This window comes from Pleurodeles waltl, chromosome 2_2 (genome assembly GCF_031143425.1).
Source record: "Pleurodeles waltl isolate 20211129_DDA chromosome 2_2, aPleWal1.hap1.20221129, whole genome shotgun sequence".
NCBI lineage: Eukaryota > Metazoa > Chordata > Amphibia > Caudata > Salamandridae > Pleurodeles > Pleurodeles waltl.
Window position 1 is genome coordinate 568,570,076 of NC_090439.1, and position 15,888 is coordinate 568,585,963.

General features: G+C 40.0%; 1 protein-coding gene across 1 annotated transcript in view; it reads left to right on the top strand.

Moving 5' to 3' along the window:
• The window catches only part of DSG2 (desmoglein 2), a 439,785-nt gene that overhangs the window by 258,494 nt on the left and 165,403 nt on the right, over nucleotides 1-15,888 (top strand). Inside the window, exons 7-8 of the mRNA XM_069220070.1 lie at nucleotides 981-1,115; nucleotides 6,571-6,756. Of these exons, the coding sequence (XP_069076171.1) occupies nucleotides 981-1,115; nucleotides 6,571-6,756 (321 nt within the window). The remainder of the gene's footprint in view (nucleotides 1-980; nucleotides 1,116-6,570; nucleotides 6,757-15,888) is intronic.

The following is a 15,888-nucleotide window of genomic DNA, read 5'->3' on the forward strand; positions in this document are numbered from 1 at the left end:
ATAAGCTGCACGGTCCGCTTTTGGACGCGTCTCTTCTGCTCTCCCAGTTGCGGGGAGGCAGGAGGCGGCCGCGCCCGGCGAGAGCGCGACCGGGGCTGCAGCCGCAGCTCCTCCCGTTCTGTGCTGCACCCGACGCGGACCGACGAGTCCCAATCCCGCCTCACCCGCGGTCCGAGGAGCGCTCGCAGCATAAGTTGGGTGCCCCGGTCTCCCCCAGCCAAACTGCCGTCCCGGCCGTCACTGCCAGGCCGCTGGGGGGCGCCTTCCAGGATGTCTCGAAGTGGCCGGGGACGGAGCGCTCGAATCAAGCGACCGTCCCGGCTGCCATCTTGGCTCCTCCCTGACACATGTAAATTCTTTAGGGTGGGAATGAGACTCGAGCAGCACCTGCTGTTTTACATCTTTGTAGTGGATAGGTAATTTGGGAAGTCCATGGCAGATCTTTGACTTGCATCTGTTTAAATATTTTCTTGCTGTCCATTAATATTGCTGTGGCCCAGATTCTGCCCTCCAAGCTGAGGATGATTTCTTCACCACATACTCCTACGGTGCCAGTTTCCTCTGACAGCCTTTTTAAGAAACATATTGCTTATCTTTAAGGGGAGTGCATTGTCAATATAAGGTGTTACAATCTAGCCCCAGATTTCTCCTGTGCCTATTTATACAGGGGTTGTTGCTTCCTCTCGATGGAAATGATTCTGCATCTTTTTTTAATTTAGAGTCTAAGCTTTTTCTTTACCACTGAATCTGTTTGTCAGATAGTGTAAGTGACTCCTCTACTTTGTGAACAAGGTATGGTGGGGTTTTTCACCCACAAATGTGAGGAGTGTTGTCTGGTCCTCTCCTTTTGCATGATTAGGAAACATCTAGATGCAAAAAGCTTGTTTTCGGAATGCCTATTTTACTTTGTCATCAGAAGATTTCTAAATCAGTGTACTTTATAATTTCATGAATGTTTATGCTTATCTTTAATAATATAGAAACAAAGCTCCTACACTTTGGTTGTGGAAGTGAGAGACCGAGATGGAAATGCACATGGATTGGTTGGAACATCTACTGTCTCGATCGATATTTTGGATGTCAATGATAATATTCCAGTACTTGAAAAAGACATGGTAAATATGTTCAGGAAAAAATGTATTAAGTGTAATCATTGATCACTGATCCTCTTGTTGCTTTTTTTTTTTAATATGTGACCTGCAATGAAATATCAGCACGCTGTGTACATGAACTGTGCCTTTACACATTTTTCGATGTTTATACTGTGATGTGAATGTCTATGAATATGCTAATTTATGAACTTCAAAGCTGGTTTTAATCTTTCTTTGTAATACATTTTGGTGTCTAGTGCATCAACTACTAAACTTTCGACTTATTGCACTAGTCTGTTATCCTGAAAGAGCATAAGTACAGAACAGACTTAAAGAGTCCACTCCTTCCACCATTACCTTCTAACCTCCTTCAGAATAATCCTGTTTAGCAAATTGATTTGCTTTCCTGCAAATGCACACTTCTGCCTTGTGCAATGTCACACTTTAAGTAGCATCTAGTGGTACTTCTCCACTTATCTTTATGATTCTTTGCTGAAAGACATTGGCCTGTAATTGTTTCATGAGGATATGACTTCATGCGGCCCATCCGACTGACTCTACTGCTGAGCACTGCATCTCCTTGTCATTGCCCTGTACCCTTCCCAGCACAATTCTAGGTCCTCACGGGAATCTTGTTTCTGTAAGCATTTTATCAGGAACAGATATATTGACCTTTAAATGCAGAAATTGCTCTAACATACTTATACATTTGTTTGTGTGTGTACGTTTGCACCTGTATGTGTGTGATGGGTGGTTGGTTCAGTTAAACAGATCCTTAAACATTGAAGCTACGTGCACTATGCTAACTGCAATAAGCCATTGTTCTAAGTGCGCACATACAAGTTTGTGCAAGTCGATTAATTTTTCCATTGTCATGAAAGATGAATCATCTACTGTGTCCCCAACTGAATTAAACTGTAAATTCTAAAATTATGTACAAACCCATCCCTTGCATGTCTCGGTAAGCACGGTGGATCTTGCAAGATCTTTCTTATATGTTGGTGACCTCTCCCACATTGACCTCAAAAGTTTGCTCCAAACATTGAAAGCAGTAACCCCACTGCAGTGGTGCTTAAAAGGCTATATGGTCAATAAAGCAGTACCCCTGACCTCCATCTCTTTTTTGACTGTTGTATTCCCAATGAGGTTACAAACCAACTTGCTATGTGCTGAAATTGAAAAGTAAAAAAATAATGGAAACTTTTTTTGGAAAGGAAACATATAGGTTCTTGTCCACCAGACATATTTGCTGAAGTCCATTCGCAACAGTTTGAGTATTTAGCGCGATATCTTATAGGGAGAGTTTGTAAATTCATGCTTGAGTTTTGTTCGTACCACCCTTTAAACCATTATCTGACCCATGATTGAAAGAGAGTAGTTTGTCTCACATAGGCTGTTTAATAACAATATTTGTAGCAACCCGGTTAACATTGAATTAATGGAAAGTTTCCAAAATCAAGAAAACGGTCATGAATCCAGCTAATTTTCCTTCGACATTAGATGTTTTCAAATCCCCCTCTCTGTGCATTTGGCATGTGTGTGTGATATCCTGTTTGTTAGAAAATCCATCCATTCGCTGACTCATGGGATCGAACAACAGTTGAACAGTTAGACTGATTATATTGCATAGGTCCAAAACGACTCCAGGCAATTATGATGCAGGACAGCCGGTAACCTTGCCCCCGCTGAAGCCTGACATGCAGAGATGTGGATCATAGTCTGTATCCAGAATCTTAGCTGTATGCCCGGATTCATATTTTCAAGAATCTTATGTAATCATTTCCAGGTGACTGAGTAAATTTGTCTTTTTCGGCTTCAAGGAAAATTGCCTTCTCTTGGGACGTCACTTCATCTGTCTAACCTAAGAGCCATGCCAGGTACTGGTCTGGATGTTCAAAATGGGGATCACCTCAGCATGTTGGAAATCAATGTGGCAAGCATCTTAACATCATAGTTAATCATGGAGAGACGCTTGTAGAAGGAGCAGTCTCTCTAGCTCTTAAAGGGATTCAGGAAGACAATAATAATAATGATGATGGTCTTAAGAGACACTTCATAAACTGGCATCTTCATTTAACATGGTAGTAGATGCAGTTGGTCTCAAAATTCCCAGACCATTGTTGCAGAGAGCGTTACCACTTAAAACCAATGATACCAAAACTTCCTGCTTCATAATACCATCCAGCTAGCTCAACACATTTTGTCATACTCAGATTACATTTGCCTAACAATATGACCTTGTATGCTTAATTTTCATGGTAGTTAACTCTACCCAGTGCCTGATAATAGTCTATGAATGTGTTGTAAACGCATGGCTCATCAAACATGATGTCACAGTTTGTACTGTTTAGTTCCCACAAATGGGCAGGCCCAGTCTCTGTACTTGTAACCAAGCCAAGTACCAAACTGTTGTATCACCTTCTTGGTGCATCTGGAGCCTAGTCCTGTCATAACTCTTGTTAGATACTCTCTCAGCATTTGTAGTTACCGCCTATTTGAAATCACCAGATCTTTTTTCACAGAAGATCCTCCTGTTAAGTGCACTGACGTTTCTTTGTAGAATTCGTTTTCATGTCCTGCTCAACTGATTTTCTTATGCCCACTTGTGAGAATAGGTAAATCCCACAACTATGCAACTTAGATGTTCCAGGTGGATGGGTATAGGAAGTTGTATCCAAAACTTTTATCCAAAAATAGAGCAATATGTTCTGTGATAGTTCACCAAAAAATGGAATGCGGCAGACATAATGATGGGACACCTCATCCTTCAGGAAATGGATCAAGTAAAAAGGTATTGAGCTGAGAAAAAAATGAATTAATTCTGAATACCATATACCATTTCTCTTGAACCCCAGTAACTTATCCATTTAGGAGTAGTTTCTATAGAACAAAGTATGGGAGTTTGCCAGATGATCAGCATTGTTTTTCCTCCTTCTATACACCAGCTCTTAGTCAGAACCCAGGCCACAGCATCACAGTTGACTTGTTTGTTTTGTGCACTGATGTATCTAAAGCAGGATTTTAGTACACTAGTAAAACCCCCTGCCCACAATAATTTAGAATCACTAATTTTAACAGTCCCGCTAACCTAAAATAAAAAATCCTGAAAATCAAAATTATAACTATTGCAATTTAAAAGTTGTACATAGCTCATTTTCAGTGAATCTGTAACCCACACCCATGAGACAGCTTTGTTAGGTTCCTTCTAGCTGAGGACATTGGTTCCCTCTGGCTACGGACATGTGATGTTCATTGCCCCTGCTTAAACAATCTCTCTTTCTATTGTGCTCTACCCCCCCCCCCCAAGTGTGTCTTGGAAAAACGCAACCTTAGCTTTCTCTCATCAAAGTAATGGAATTATTCCTTTGGTTGACTGAGTTGTTGATGCTCCTTATGTCCAGGGCATAGAATTTAACCAGTGCCAGCTTCCAACCCAGTGGGTAGTGTTAACACAATTATGGTGACCTCTGCATATCGCTGGAGCCATTGCAAAATACTGTTGGAATGTTCAAGTGACTAATTGTGTGTATATGCAACATAACTGTGAGCCCCCACCCAGCCCGCACTAGTCACCTTCCCCAACTCAGCAACTTTATCATTAACACCCTTAAACAACCCAATGTTCCAAGTATTACCTGTGCTGTTTACAATGGCTCTTTGCATATTCTCCACCACGCAAGTCTGAGCCACACATGGGATCCAACCAGGACATGTACAACAATGGGGCCACCCCATCTCAGCAGCAAAATGATTGGCTTAGCAAAGTATAAATTGACACAGCAGAAGCTCCCAGTTGCAGAAAACACAGCAACTGCCACCAATTCATTCTCAGGTATAACTGTTGCACAACACTTGTGGGCTCAGTACGCAAGTGTAACTGCACACTATTGTCAGTTGCCAGTTTGAAAGTCCACCTTGCTCTGTGTGTGCGGTCAATAGTGACATTGCACTCCTAAAGTGCGAAGCTGCTTATCAACTTATCATTGCCTTTACCTACCTTGCTAGTCTCAAGTGAGAAATCAGAGTAGAAAGAAAGGCTGTGGCCTTGACACTTAAGTTCTGAAGCCTGCCTACTATGCAAAGTAAATTGGTTTTACCCCCAAGTAGATCAATTTATAGTGTCACAGGGTGGGGACCAGAACACAGTTGCTAACACTGGTCAGCTGAGTAGTGTGGTATATCAAAAATATATGTTAACATCTTTCTGTAGGACTAGCAAGAATATAAGTTGCTTAATATTAGCCTCCTGTGACTCCTCTTGTTGCCTTCCAACAGGTCCAGCAGCCTTATGTTTTAATCTACAGCAACAATAGTCCCACTGGGGTCGTGTCCCCTTTCCATATCGTCGTCCTCATTCCCACCTTTCAAACTTTGTGGTCCTTTCACAGACTTTAGACAGTGCTTACTATGCCATCCAACTTGTGAGTTTTGTTTCTGTACACTATAAACTGTGTAATGATCTGCAGTTACTGAAAAAAGAGTTAGAACTCTTATATCGCAGGGTGAAAATATCCTGGTTGACACCCTTTAGCGAAACATTCAGCATTGAAGTGTCCTATATGTGGGCCACGCCCATACTGGGATAAAACAGATTGCAACAGAAAAATTTGACTATCTACTGAGGGAGACAAAGTGGAGCCAGGAAGGTTTCCACCAAAAACTCTGTTACTCGATTTTAGTAGCCTAGTTCAGATTTACAACAAAGCTTCAACAACAATTTGCTAACACGCAAATACGAAATTCGAAATGGTTAATGTTTCACCACATTAGACCATTTGTTGATGGCTTAAACCTGACCTGGCAGTTTGGGCTGGACTTGTTCCCATGAGAAACAGGGTCAATACTGATTCGCATATGGCTGGATCCAAACTCGGGTGACACGGTGAGCAAAAGAACAATGGATTAAACCCACATCTGTGAATGGGAGTGAGTGTTTGCATTGTTCAGCACACCGTCCATCATACTTTTGTGTTGCTATTCCATTATAAAACATGGCTTCAAGTCCCAGAATGCAAAGGAAAAACCTGGACTGGAGCAACACATCTCGCACGGACCTGGGAATCTTGGCAGCTATGTCACACTGAGCCAGATTTGGTTATCTCCTATATGCATTCTCTGGAGAAAGCAGTTCTTTTTTTCCACTTCCCACCCACCCACTTCCCCCAGCATTTGGAAAACCAATAGGCCAGGATTTAGCATGATGAACATCATTTGAGAACACTTGTGTTAACATATGTTGGTACATTAGGGCCAGACCACTTAGCTCTGTCAATGAGTGTTGAATATGTTGGTGGTGATGGAATTTCAAAAATAAGAGCACATTTATTCATTTTTTTAAGTCTGTTATTTTTTGTTCAGCAATAATTGTTTTTATTAGTTATTAAAAGAGGACCGCCCGAAGCATTTTTCTAACCAAATTCAAAAATAGTATAGTATACTGTATTGGTAAACTATTGATTACAAATATATTTTATTTCAGTACGAGGGAAGTGTTGATGAGAACACAGCAGACGTGGAAGTTCTACGCATGAAAGCTTTTGATCTGGATCAAGAGGGCACTGATAATTGGCTCGCTAACTTTACAATAATCTCTGGAAATGAACAAGGATACTTCAGAATAGAAACTGACCATGTCACTAACGAGGGCATTCTTGTGCTTGTGAAGGTGAGATTGAATGACTGGGAACCGTCTAGAGCGATCAAACGAACACTTCATATTAAATGCAAGCTACATTTTCCTCTGTGTATATTGTTTCTATCAAATGTTCTGAGGAAAAGATGTTGTTCTGAAGAAGCCAGTTATTTAAAAGAAAGCTCAAGATATTGGAAAATCTATGCAGTTGTTTCATAGTATTTTGTTATATTAGGTTTTAGAGTATCAAAAGGGAAAATGTATACATTAAGAGGGCATAATTACATTTTGTTTGTTCTCAATGTGACCTCCAAGTGACAGAAACCTTTCAACAAAGTAAGCTATTTGTGCAAATTGTGTGCCGTTATGAACACTGGTTCTGTGCTACAATTACGTGACTGGTTAGATATTCAGTTTAGTTAGTCTTTCAGTTTGTTTTTTGATTTGAGATATTGTTGCTAGTGCACATCTCATGTGGTTGATTTATGCTGAAGGTCATTAAATACCTATTAATATTTATTTAAAGAGAGCTGTACCTGTTTGAGCTGTCTCATTTTGACATTTATTTTTTTTTTTTAATGTATTTTAAATAACACAGCAGCTCACTCAATTCACTACAAGGTGTTGCCATAGCGGGAATTTTTTATATCTCAAATGGTGCATCTAATCATCAAAAAGCCCCCTCCATTGGTCTTTTTGGGCCTTTGTTAGTTGACAGGGAGAGAGAATAAGCAGCTATCATTTACCTCAGTTATCATGAACAGTGAAGTCCAATTGGGGCTTCACAGAAATCAACAGAAATTCGTGAGCTTAAAAGGATTTATTAACAAATTAACTCAAATCATTTGTTCAGTATTTCAGTATTGGTCATCATTGTTACAGATTAAACTAATTTTAAAATCGATATTTCAAAAATATGTAAAATAGCACAATGGAATTACAAATGGAATGCAGATCATGCAGCAGGTGTGTCCCATAAAGGAAAATCCCTAATCTAAATTAATGGGCATGAATTGTATTTATTTTAAGCGAGCACTTTAAAGGGTCTGTTTCAGAAAACCAAATGAAGGTTCTGATGAGAAAATAACAATGCACAGGCATATGAAGCATTAGCACTCAACTAGTAGAGTTAAGCTGGGGCTGGAAGGGTCGTCTTAGCTCCAAGTTGGCAAACATCTGTAAGATCTGCTTCCTAATTTGTGTGGCTAGGCCTCCTCCCCAGTGTAAGGAACTCATGTTAATATAATGCATCCATACATTAATCGCAACATTTCTCTCATTCTCCACTGCAGCAAACTAATCAGTCTTCAACAAACTCTGGGAGCAGGTAACCTCCCCAGTTTCTCACATCTTTACAATGCATTTTACACTTCCATGCCCTTGGTTTGTACTTTGAACAGATCATACGGTTAAGATAGTATTTCCCACAAGTTGCTTTTCTTGCCATCACCTCTCTTCCTGATGTGAACATCACTACCAGCTGTCTAGTACAGAGCAAATACCTATTCACTAGCTAACGATGAGCTTCTGGAAAGCTACAGCACCAACATTGGGAAGAAAGAGAAAAACATCTTATGCAAAACAACAGTTTATACACCAAAATAGGCTTCTTAATCCTAAAAATGGAAAATAGACTTTAAAAATGGCATCTAACTTAATTCATTACAATAGGTTAATTTGAGTGTTTGGTTTAAATGTCTAAATATTATTGCCCTCTAACGATTGTGTGTTTACTGTACACATGTTATTTCAACATGGAAGTCAGCACTTTACAGTTAAATGCTTTTCATTTGTGAAATGAGGAATTTGGCTCTATTAATTCCCCCCTCTGATTGCATTTTACTACACATGGATCTTCAAGGTGCATATTTTACTTTCCTTAGTATTCTATTTTGTTCTTGAAGTTTTGGATCCCTTTCAATTCCTGGTAAAGTTTACTCTTGCTCTCTTCCATTTATATGTCTTCCCTCCTTTGCCTTGTTTCTTTCCTAATAAATAGCATGTACATCCTTTATATAAAGCAAATAAGCAAACCAAACATGCCAATAATCAAAACAGGCTTTAGTATGGAACTTAAAAATCTGATTACCAATATTCGCAAGCCAGCTACCGATAGCAGAAGCTCCTTTACCTAAAGGTCCTAAAACACTAGATGTTTTTAAGTCTTCTTAATCAGGTTTTGAATCAGAAATATTCTTTGTGAAGTCTTCTATCACCTCACTTTTGTCTGATATGCTGGTATGTACGAACAGCAATGTTGCTCTTTCAAAATCTCAGACTCCACCCTTTTCTGCTAATAGGTCCAAAGCTAATCTGTCTTGCAAAACCATTTATCGAATAGCTACTAATTCTGTATTCACTATTAACAAAGCTCCAGATGTGCTAGTGGCTAATTTATCCACTACTGTGGAAAGTTTTCAGATTTCCTCATCATTTTATTTGTACTGGGGGAATAATAGCCTGGCCCTTCATTAGTACTGCGTCTGTCTGTGAGATGGATTTATTGTTAAATCTTCTATACTATTTACATGATACATTTCTGGAAATATTAAGACTAAATAACAGACACCTTCCCAAACAGCAGGCAATTGAAAAAATGCATCTCGCCTGCATACAAAATATACTCCAGGATGACTGGTTCTTCTTCAATTAATATTTGGACATGCCCTCCAAGAACATTTCTTTCTGTCGCCTGTCTGATTTGTCTGAATTCAGTCTAGGGAATATCCTTTTCTCTTTGTATTAATCTTTCGCCTTCCACACATTCTTTTAAAGGCATTGATTAATTAACATGTCAGATTGAGCTCATATGCCTTAACAGTGTCTATTTTTGTAGGGGATTTAAAGAAAAAACAAGCTTTTTCAGTCTCCATTTCCTGTTGTGAGGATTCATTCGTTTATGTACGGGGAATCAAGAAAAGATAAATTCATAATTGGAAAATAATATTCAAAAAGATTCTGGTGATAAAATTAGCCAAGCAATATACTACATTTAACTGCGTATGAAAGTGGAATCTAAAGCAAGTGTGTTATTGAACTAGTCTAGAAAAACTGTTTGATATGAAACCCCCCTCAAGCATCTATAAATGAACTCATTCATTTTTATTCATCTATTGTACATGCAGGTGTGATGTAGGTGCAGGGGTAGATTTAAGGGTGTCTATCTCGGGAATGATGCTCATACCACCTAAAAGGATAATGAAAATTAACAAAGCAACTGTTAAGGTTAACACAGTCACTACCCTACATCTAGCCTTGTATTGAAACATGTTTGTCTACAGTCAGACCATAAGTAGAATATAGCAGAAAGCAGACTTGGTGTTCTATGTTTGTTTCTACTTGGGCAAAATGAGCAAAGCTTGTGATTTTTATTTTGCAATTACTTCATTCAGCTTATATACAGCAGTCTTCATGAGGTTTCCCTAGCTCTACTCCGTCGTCTTCTAAGAATATCAACCCTACTCATCTACTGTAGCCTTGACTCTAGGGAATTCTTAATTATTTTTGTTTTGTTTGTCTTAAGCAGTAATTGTTGTTCATGTGTAGTTTGTCTATTCAATAGCTCAGTTTAGACACATTTCTTAGAAGATTCAATTATTGTTGAATTGAATCAATCAAATGGCAAATTAATCAAGCCTAATTATGAATTTGTTTCAAGGGCTTGAATCCTGTGCTGTGATAATGTGGCATAACATGAAGGTTCGAGTAGTTCTGTTCTCAGATCAAGTTTGGATCATAGGCTGTCGGATTGGTCTCACTGTCTATATAATAATTAGCCCACACAGGTGCTGAATACCTGTAACGAGATACTCTTACCTTCTTACATCTCCTTGGTGTGTGTTGTTCGTCTGTATCGCTTATGTCACTAGATTCTGTTTCTTCAATAATGGTTTGTGGAATGCGTTTGACTGCCACTCAAGATGTTAATTGTTTTCTGTTATTTGGCCAATCCTTTTTCCATTGAAATCTCCCACTCCTCACACATGTTTCTTCATCAGGGTCTTTCAGTTGTGCCTGTAAGGCTCATTCTACCTTGGCTCCAAACAGATTTTTAACGTGTGTGTGTTTTTTTTTTTTTAATTAGGACCCAGGCACACTGGGGCTAAGGTCATGGCATTGCTCTTGACTCTGGAATGGCAGTAGCAGCTCCAGCCTGGTGAAAAACAGAACGTACTACATCAGCCAGTCCCTTGAGTAGTCGTGAATCATGTCTCTGTGATGTGTTGAAGAGCATTCGCAGGCACAGCAGGCAGTTACATGGCACTACTTATGAGTATTTCATGCAGTGACAATCCTGTTCTTCTGTCAGGAGTACTTTGGAGACTGATCCACACTAAGAGCTCAGCAAACGAGATTTCAGTGTACTGTTGAGTTGTTCAACCATACTCTGCATTCTAAGGATCTCTTTATTAAAACTAGTCCCTCAGTCTGACTCTGGAGAAACTATAAATCGGAACCTTGGTATGAGTTCTTGCAACAGCAGTTTGGCTACGGTGATACTGTCATTCCTCCCTGTTAGATAGGCTTCCACCCATCGGGAGAAAATACACACTGTGGCCAGGATGTATTTTAGCTTGTAACAAACGGGCAGCCTGATAAAATCTAACTGCATTCTGTTAAAGGGTCCTCCTGTTCTACCTATATGGCTCATGGTTAGAGGGGTTCTTCCTGCATTCATTTGCTAACTGGTCACACATCGATGGCACAATTCCTCAGCTGCAACTCTAAAACAGGGATTAAAACCAATTGTGCCTGAACAATCTCACCAAGACATCCCTTCCTGTGTGTGTTGGGCCATGAAAATATCTTTTCATCGGGAATAGCAGGCTTTCAGGCAACACAGGTCTTTTATTCAGCTGTGGCCCGTCCAAGTTGCTCTGCCTTTGACACTTCTTCCTTTGATCTGTTGATTTCCTTCCAATTATCGGCTACTGACAACAGCATTGGAAACGTAACTGCCTCATCAGATTCATTTGCATGCCTACATGCCATTGTTGCACAATACTGAGCAACTTTTCTGCTCTTGTGGGCTACGCATTTAACAACTGCAATTACTCGTGGCAATTGTAGAGCTTCCAAAGTTTCATCACATATTTTCTATTCTGGATAGGCGATCTGGTCAGTCAATAATTCCCTCTGTGACCATAACTTTACAAAATCATTTGTCACACCAAATCCATATTGAGTGTTGGTAAGTATTGTCACTCACAATTGGTCTGAAAGATAGCAAGCCCTGGTGAGGGAAACCAGTTCTGCCAGTTGAGCAGAGGTGACACCTCGAAGCCAGAAGATTTCTTCCCCTTCCTGAATTGTACAGACAGCATAAGCTGCTCTCAAATTTCTTTCATTATCTTGTAAACATGAGCCATCAACAGACATTACACATTCAGGATCATACAGGGGTTCATCCTCAATATCAGGTCTTATCTTGGTGCATAAATCTGTAACACCAAGACAGTTGTGTTCAACTCCTTGTTCAGTTTCGTTTTCAGGCTGCATTAAGAGTCTGACACCTTTTTAATGTAATTCTCTGCTGCAAGAACCAATTGTTCATATGTTGAGTCTATTTGTCATTTATTGAGTCTTAGTTCAGGTGAGCAAAATCTCCACTTAGTGTGGGACCATTACTGTATCAGGATGTCCCGTGACTATACTCTTGGTTCTCTCAGTACTTATACTAGCCACATCTACTGCTTTAAGGCAGCCAGGCAGGCCTGTGGCAACAGGGTCGATAGTAGTCAAAACGTATGCCACTGGCCTTTGGGAGTCTTCATGGAATTGTAAGTACTGAGAGGGCGCAGCCCTCCCTTTCATTGCAAAACAAAGTGAACATTTTACTGTAATCTTGCATTCCCAGTGGCAGGAAATGACAGACGTTCTCTCAGCTATAGGAACGCTTTTAAGAAATTGCTGTCCCATAGAAGCAGATCAGTCTCATCTTTGTTTGTCATCTTCAGTAAAGGCTTGGCCACTAGGGAAGAGTTTGGTATCCACGGTTTACAGTAGACCACATATCCAAAAACATTCTAACTTTTCTCCGTCATAAGTGGATTTGGTTTTTAAATTAAAGTAATTCTCTTGTGTCACCATCCTTGTTCCTTTCCTAGTGTGATCCTCTAAGTACAGGACCTCTTTTTTGGCAGTATTGCAACTTACTCTGGGACACTATGTCCATTATCAACCAAATGAATTAACAGGGCAATCGTATCCTGTTTACCGGCTACTTCTGAACTTGACGCCACAAGTAGGTTGTCTCATTGTACTGTACAAGAAAAAATTGCAAGACATCTGTAAAGTCCTGAGATCCTTTTTCAGAATCTGATTAAAGATTTATGGGCTGCCTGCATACACTTATGGTACTCAGCCCCATGCCAAAACTCTGTTTTGAAATTTAAATGAGAATAGAAATGGACTGTCCTCATGCAGTGGGATTGAAAAGAATTCCAGGCAAAGGCCTACTGTAGTGAACCATTGGTCACAGATAATCTGTGACAATATTGTAGCTGTATTCAGATGGAAGGACTAAACAGTTTCTCTCAAACTTATTTGTCGTAGCATTGACTCAAACTACTGAGTGATTCCAGCCACTGTCTCGAGTGAGATCTACAGCATATAGATTAATAGTTATTCAGAGACGTTCTGCATCTTTTATAAGTCCAATGTCTTTCACCAAAACATTCTGTGCTTTGGGTTTCATTGTATCTCGTAGATGGGGAGGTACCTAGTCTACCATTATACAGAGAAGAATCCACCTGCTATCCCTTGTCTGGCCATTTTTAATTCAACATCTTCATCTTGTTTGAAACTCAAGACCATCTGGTGTACAGCAAATTGTGCAATTTAAGTTGCACAAAAGATCTCTTCCTAACAGATTTACATGACTTGAATAACACACAACACACTGGTGATCCTCTTCAAATGAGCCTATTTTTACAGGGACCTTCTTAGAAACTACTTTAGTTGTTTGCTTATTTGTAATACCTACAACTTGGATCTTCTTTCCTGAGAGAGGTAGGCCAGGGACTTCTGCTGTTCTAACAGTGGCTCAAGTAGCACCTGTGTCAATTTAAAAATGACACTTGGTGGCCATTTACCTTACCTTCTTCAAATGGACCACTATGGTCTACATATAAGACTGCACCAAATACGCAATCTCCCTGCCCCTCTACCCCCACACATCCCACACACACTCACCCCTTTCCCCCTCTCAGGCCCTCTCAGAGTAAATTGTTGGAGTCACAACTCTCGTTCTCAAACATTGCCAATTTGGGATAATTTGGGATATTCTGCATTTAAGGTGAAGTAACATTTTGCAATTACCACTTACTCTATTAGGATTCGGTTAACATTCCCTTTCTAGTGCCTGAGCTTGTTACAGAAATGACAAGGAGTTGATATCCAATGTTGAGATAGCTGCACCTGAAGTTGGATTAACTGGAACACCTCAACCTCTACCTTGTGAAATGCCAACTCCACCTTGCATCTTTTGACCTCCACTCTGGTAACCAACACCTTTGAGCCCACCATAATTTCCTAAATACAGCTGAAACCCTTTCTGAGCTAAATTGGTCTGTGCAAGCACGAACCTTTCCTTAAACCTTTTCTGCTTCATCTCCTGTTCATCACTGCAATACTTAGCATACCTTCAGGATCTCAGCTAAAAACCTAGTCTGCTAGCAAATTACATTCTGTTTTATGTGCATAATGATTTCTGGATGCAGGATTTTCTTGACCACTGTGTGGTTTTTAACACCTGTGGCAAGTTTATAATAGGCATGCACTGCTTCTTTAGCTTCACAAGTCATCCCGTTGACCCTTAACCAATCAATGTCTCTGGCCAGAACCTTTCCTTTCAAAATTATAATCACCTCATCATATTTTGCCTTCAACACAGGTGATCTTGAACTGGTATGTGGTTCTCTAGGAGGTTCTGTATGTGACAACTGTACAGCTACGTTATACTCAGCCAACAGATCACTCGAAACCACAATGTAAAAAAAGGTATTCAAATCTGTCCACAAAACCTTTGAAATTTTCACAAACCTTTCAGCCTGGGTGTACCATTGGGCAGAATTCTCTCTCAACTTAGGGAAATTGTTGGGAATGTTACAAGATCTCCTTGACTCCATGACACATGTACACGTACTGTCCACTTGGTATCTCCCTCATATGGAATGTGAAAAACCTCATCTTATCTGGGGGTGCTAGAAGCTGTTTCCCATGTTACCTGTACAATGTCTGGTTGCTTCTTTTTCTTTCCCTACTTTTTCACCCATTTGCTTTTTAATCTATGAAAAATCGCATGCACTATTTCTGAATGCATTTAACCAATTCGAAAATGTGCAACTTCATCCCATGGTGACAATTGCTTCATCATCTATTTGTGCCCTGAAACCTTTGTGCAAAGGAATACTCTGAGATCTACCTCATATTTTCCTGCCAATGCTGTGAATTTCTAATGCGTGGTTGTTGCACGCCTAGTAATCTCTTTACTCAAATATAGCAGGTAATTTTCCTGGTGTTGATTCAGATGAGAGAGATCTAAGCATCTATTAATGGTTTCTTCCAATTCCACCTTTAATTTTGGTATGTCTAATGGTCTAACTCTTCTTCACTTGTGGACGGTGACTCAGTCTTTCATGTCCCTCTATTCTCCGGATACTCCTCAAATCATGGGGACAAAACCTCATTATCAAATGTTCTGATTTCCCCTTGAGCAGCTGAAGTAGTAAAATATGCTTTCTCCTTTCTCTTAGAGATTGGGCATTTTGTTGTAGGGTCCAGACACCAATCTGTTAATTTGTTAAGTCATGATCAACCCTGTCATGGCTATCCCACCTACAGCTCCTTAAAAAGTAGGATTCAGGGCAGTGGTTACTGGTGTGGATATAAATGGAATGTCTAGAGATATAACTTGTGACATTGGTGCAGACACCGTCACCATAGAAGGTGAAACAACTGGAGCAATTAAAGAAGTAGCTGTCCCAGCAGGTGCAACTGTATTTGAGATTTGGCAGTGTTCCCCAATTTGAGCTACATTCGGTCAACAGGTCCCGTGGCAACTGTACCATTAGATGTAGCGTTATCTGAATCTGATTATGGAGCAACATAATGCAGTGGACATAAGGACAGCAAAGCATCTAAGAGATCATCCCCGGAATCATT